General features: G+C 58.3%; 1 protein-coding gene across 3 annotated transcripts in view; it reads left to right on the forward strand.

Annotated features, from left to right (window-relative positions):
- Positions 1-499: 499 nt before the first annotated feature.
- PLK5 (polo-like kinase 5) overlaps positions 500-4,944 on the forward strand; it is an 8,612-nt gene continuing 4,167 nt past the window's right edge. The window contains exons 1-11 of one of the 3 annotated variants that reach the window (XM_014540125.1): positions 500-641; positions 842-892; positions 1,030-1,146; positions 1,492-1,621; positions 1,719-1,806; positions 1,899-1,994; positions 2,863-3,061; positions 3,220-3,346; positions 3,532-3,605; positions 3,732-3,852; positions 4,196-4,273. In XM_014540125.1, coding sequence (XP_014395611.1) covers positions 612-641; positions 842-892; positions 1,030-1,146; positions 1,492-1,621; positions 1,719-1,806; positions 1,899-1,994; positions 2,863-3,061; positions 3,220-3,346; positions 3,532-3,605; positions 3,732-3,852; positions 4,196-4,273 — 1,111 coding nt within the window. In that variant the 5' untranslated portion in view covers positions 500-611. The remainder of the gene's footprint in view (positions 642-841; positions 893-1,029; positions 1,147-1,491; positions 1,622-1,718; positions 1,807-1,898; positions 1,995-2,862; positions 3,062-3,219; positions 3,347-3,531; positions 3,606-3,731; positions 3,853-4,195; positions 4,274-4,944) is intronic. The other 2 variants (XM_005866701.2, XM_014540126.1) reach the window with 2 other exon arrangements.

Consider the following 4,944-nt stretch of genomic DNA (forward strand, 5'->3'; position numbering starts at 1 on the left):
TTCACAGCCAGGACGGGCCAGGCGGGGGTCCGGGCGGGGCGGGCTGTGCACGCGGATCCTGAGCGTAGAGGGGTGGCGTGAGACCAGCTTGTTTGCGGGGTGCGCGCCAGGCTTCGTCTCTGTACGTGTTGTGCCCGCGCGAGTTTGGGGTCTGGCGTTGGTCTGGGCGCCTGGTCTGCCGTGAACCGTCTGTAGGGCGTGCGTTGTGTGGCGGGAACCAGTATTTGGCGGGTTGTGCTGTGTCCCTGAGTTGTGTGTCCAGCGGTGTGGGTATGCGACCACCGAGGGTGTGACAGATCTCTGTGCCTTTCTCTAAACCCTGTCCTGCCGTTTCCAGGCGTGTGTGTGTGTGTGTGTGTCTGAATGGGTTGCACATCTCTCTGCTTTCTGTGCCTGAGTGGATGTGTCCCTGTGTTTGTTTGTTCCCAGGTGTTGCATTGAGTGTCCGGGTATGAGCGTGTGAGTTGTGTGTCTGCGTCTCAGGTGTGTGTGTGTGTGTGTGTGTGTGTGTGTGTGTGTGTGTGTGTGTGTGGCGGCCTGGCCACCTATTCACTGAGCCTGTGAATCCCTCCCTGAAGGGTGCCTTCAGCCGCTGCTATAAGCTGACGGACATGTCCACCAGCACTGTGTTTGCTCTCAAGGTGGCCAGGTATGAGGGTGTGAGTTGTGTGTCTGCGTCTCAGGTGTGTGTGTGTGTGTGTGTGTGTGTGTGTGTGTGTGTGTGTGTGTGTGGCGGCCTGGCCACCTATTCACTGAGCCTGTGAATCCCTCCCTGAAGGGTGCCTTCAGCCGCTGCTATAAGCTGACGGACATGTCCACCAGCACTGTGTTTGCTCTCAAGGTGGTGCCGCGTGGGGGGCCCGGGGTCCGGAGTCTGCGCCCCTTTGGGAAGGTATGGCCCCCTTCCGTGCCCAGGGTCCCCATGCCCCCAGTGGGTTTCCAGAGAGAGCCCTGCCCTGAGGCCCGGGTGGATGCCTATGGGTATGGATCCTGCGTGCAGGGTGTGGACACATAGGACTGTGCCTGCAGGTGGAGCAAGAGATCGCCCTGCACAGCCGCCTACGACACCGCAACATCGTGGCCTTCCACGGACACTTTGCTGACCGTGACCACGTGTACATGGTGCTGGAGTACTGCAGCCGCAAGGTGTCCGGGGTGGGGCGGCGAGGGCGCCTGCACACCTCCATGCCTGCTGTGCTGACCTCATCCTCCCCTGCATTCCACCGCACTTCCCTGGGCCCACACCAGGCCTACCTGTGCACATCCCAGGCTCGCTTGACTCTCTTGGGCTCACCTGTGTTCATTTGTGCCCAGTTTATTCCGTGGTCACCAGGCTCATCTCATACTCATCGTGGTACCTGTGCCCACCTGTGTCCCTCCTGCCCTTAGCCATGCCCCATGCCCCCAGCTGAACTTAGTGATGCCTTCACAGACTTCTTGCACTCACTTTGCCCACTTAAGTACACCTGAGCTCATCCCTGTCACCTGCAGTCCTTGGCCCACGTGCTGGAGGTGCGGCGGACGCTGACGGAGCCTGAGGTACGCTACTACCTGCGGGGCCTGGTGAGCGGCCTCCGCTACCTGCACCAGCAACGTATTGTGCACCGAGACCTAAAGCTCAGTGAGTGCGGGGAGGGGAGCTGTGGGAACCGTGGGGTCCATGGGAGCTGGGACTTGACTCCTCCTCTTATGTCCATGCCTCTCCTTCCCACTGGCAGGTAACTTTTTTTTGAACAAGAATATGGAGGTGAAAATCGGGGACCTGGGGCTGGCTGCCAGGGTGGGGCCAGGGGGCCGATGCCACAGGTGAGGGTGGAGGCTTGGAGCAGTCTCTCAGGGTGGGCACAGGTGACCTTGGTCTGGCAGACTTCCTGAGGTCCCCCCTTATCCCCTCCCAGAGTGCTCTGTGGGACCCCAAACTTCCTGGCCCCAGAGGTTGTCTCCAGGAATGGGCATTCCTGCCAGTCAGACATCTGGGCTTTGGGCTGCATCATGTAAGTGGGGTCCTAGGAGCTTGGGCCTGGGGGAGTGGGCAGGAGTATCTGGATAGTGCCAGGTGTGGGTGGGTGGGAACATGCAAGGAGGTAAGGGTAGGTAAAAGGAAGTACACAGGAAGTTGAGTGGGGGGACAGCAGGTATGAGCATATACATGACAGATGTGAACAGATATGTGCAGATATGGGGCAGGTGGGAGGAGCACACATCAGCCATCATTTGAGCATGCAGGTATGAATAGGGATATGGGAGGATGTATGTGCAAGGGAGGTTTGACTATTCAGAGATATGTTGAGCCCAGCCGGCATGGCTCAGTGGTTGAACATTGATCTATGAACCAGGTTCAATTCCCGGTCAGGGCACATGCCCAGGTTGTGGGCTCAATCCCCAGTATGGGGCGTGCAGGAGCAGCTGATCACTGATTCTCTCTCATTGCTGATGTTTCTATCTCTCTCTCCCTCTCCCTTCCTCTCTGAAATCAATAAAAATATTTTTAAAAAAATATGTGTTGACAAGTGTGTGTAGGTGCTAGGTGCACAGGCAGATCAGGGCCTATATACAGGGAAGTACATGCAGGAGTGGAGCAGGTGTGAGCACGCAGAAAAGAAAATTGCACAGTTGCATTCAGGTATGTACAGGTATAAGCTGGTGTCTACAGATGCCAGTGTCTACCAAGCAGACAGGAACGGCCAAGTGGGAGGGGATGTAGGGTGTGTATGGGAATGTGGATGGATGGGAAGCATGTATAGAGTAGGGAAAGGTGGGTAGGTATGGCCAGGTGTACTCAGGTAGGTGTGAGCCAACTCTGAGCCAACCCAGGACAGAAGCCAGCAGGCACTTAGGCTCCTGCCCCCCTCCCTCGCTCAGGTACATGGTGCTGACTGGCGACCCACCCTTCGTGGCGGCTTCCCTGTCAGAGATGTATAAACACATCCGAGAAGGCCGTTACCAGGAGCCTGCCCACGTGTCGCCCAATGCCTGTCGCCTCATTGCCCGCCTGCTGGCACCCAACCCGGCCGAGCGGCCCAGTCTGGACCACCTACTGCAGGACAACTTCTTCACGCAGGTGTGTGACATTCAGCAGGTGATGGCCCCTGGATGCCTGGGTCCTTCTCTGGGGTGTCTCAGCCAAGGTCCAGGGAGGGTCAGGACCCCAGGTGGCCCAGGTACTCAGGAGCCAGACAATCTGAGTGGGGTGCCCACCCCTATCACCCCGCTCTGAAGGGTTTCACTCCGGACCGGCTGCCACCCCACTCCTGCCACAGCCCACCCATTTTTGCCATTCCTCAGCCTCTGGGCAGGCTTTTCCGGAAGGTGGGCCAGCTGCTAATGAGCCAGTGCCAGCTACCCTGTGAGTACCATGCCTGCCCACTGCTCACCTGCTCCTACCTGCCCCACAGCTGTTCTGCACTCACACCCCTGCCATGCTCCCAGCCTGCTCTGCGGCTCACCATGCAGAGGGGGATATAAATGGCAAGTGCCTCCCTCCGCATGGGGCCAGGCTCTGCAACCCCCCAAATTCTGTGCCTCCCTCAGGCCCCCACACCCCCAACGAGGCCTCTTGTCCAGAAGATGGTCCTGACGCTGACTTCATGGAGCGGGGCAGTGAGGTGAGGGCTCAGGGTGGGGGACACAGGAGGTACCCTCACAGTGGGATTGAGCAGAGGGAGAAGTAGGGGATCTTTAAATTGGGGAGGGAAGCCGGAGCCCTTTACTCACCCCAGGCCTCTCCCCAGGGGTTGGGGCACCCCTCACCCCTGCTCCCTCCCCAGGACTCCCTGTTGGAGAGAGGGGCTCTCCGACCTGAGGTCCCTGTCCACCTGTTCACCCAAGGGACCCTCCAGAGTGACCCAGCTGGTGAGCAGACTATCCTAGGTGGGGGCCGTGGGTGGGGAGTGAGGGTCTAGCCCAGGGGTGGGCAAACTTTTTGACTCTGTGGGGGCCGTGGGTCGGGAGTGAGGGTCTAGAGGCAGGAGACAAAAACAGTGCCTTGCCAGGGCCAGGGCCCCTCTCCTGGCCTCAACTTTCCCGTCTATGAAATGGGAGTGACATCTGGAATCCTTCTGGGTTTAAAGTAAGATTTTCCCAGATGCGAGAGTTCGGGGCTAGGCTAGTTGAAGGGGCCCCTCATGGTGGGACCCAGGCCTGCCCGTCCCCTCTCTCCTTCTCTCCCTGACTTCATATACATCTGTCTCCCCAGGGTCTCGGGGGAGCCCAAGACAGGAGGTGGAGGAGGCCATTAGAAACCTACAGCTCTGCCTGAACCCTGGACCTCCAGGTAGGAGCACAGCCTAGGCCACCGGGTTCACCCTGTCTCTTAATCTCTGAGGAAAGGTACCCTGTCCCCATCCAGGCCCCCCCTTGGGGTATTTCTGGGGTTCCACGGTGGGAGAGCTTTAAGGGAGGTTTCAGGACACAGTGACTTCAGGCAAGTCACTTAACCTTCTATGCCTCAGTTTCCTTACCTTGTAAGGAGGCTGATGATGGCATGATGTAGGCCAGTGGTCGGCAAACTGCGGGCGCGCACGTACAGTGCGATTGAAACTTCTTGGCCACACTCAAGGGGCCAAAGAGCCGCATGTGGCTCGCGAGCCGCAGTTTGCCGACCACTGTAGGCTATCCTTGTGTGAAAGTCTAGAACTTTCTGAGACCTCTTTCTATGTCCTTTATGAAGACTGTTTCTTTTGAGTGATGTGGTGTGGAGGGCTCTGGGGGGCACCCTCATTTTTTCGGGGTCTGAGTCTCTAATTTGTAATTGAGTCCTGCTTGAGAACCAGAGAGGAGATGAGAGAAATGGAGGGAGGAAATGAGACATCAGACCTTCACCAACCCTGAACCCATGTCCCAGCCATGCCCTGAGGTGGAACCCTGTCCCATACCCGAGTCCCAGATCCCCAAGCCCTCCTTCTCCACAACTGGTGTGTCCTGCCCACCCCCCACCCCCACCCC

Source organism: Myotis brandtii, unplaced genomic scaffold, assembly GCF_000412655.1.
Source record: "Myotis brandtii unplaced genomic scaffold, ASM41265v1 scaffold236, whole genome shotgun sequence".
NCBI classification, from domain to species: domain Eukaryota; kingdom Metazoa; phylum Chordata; class Mammalia; order Chiroptera; family Vespertilionidae; genus Myotis; species Myotis brandtii.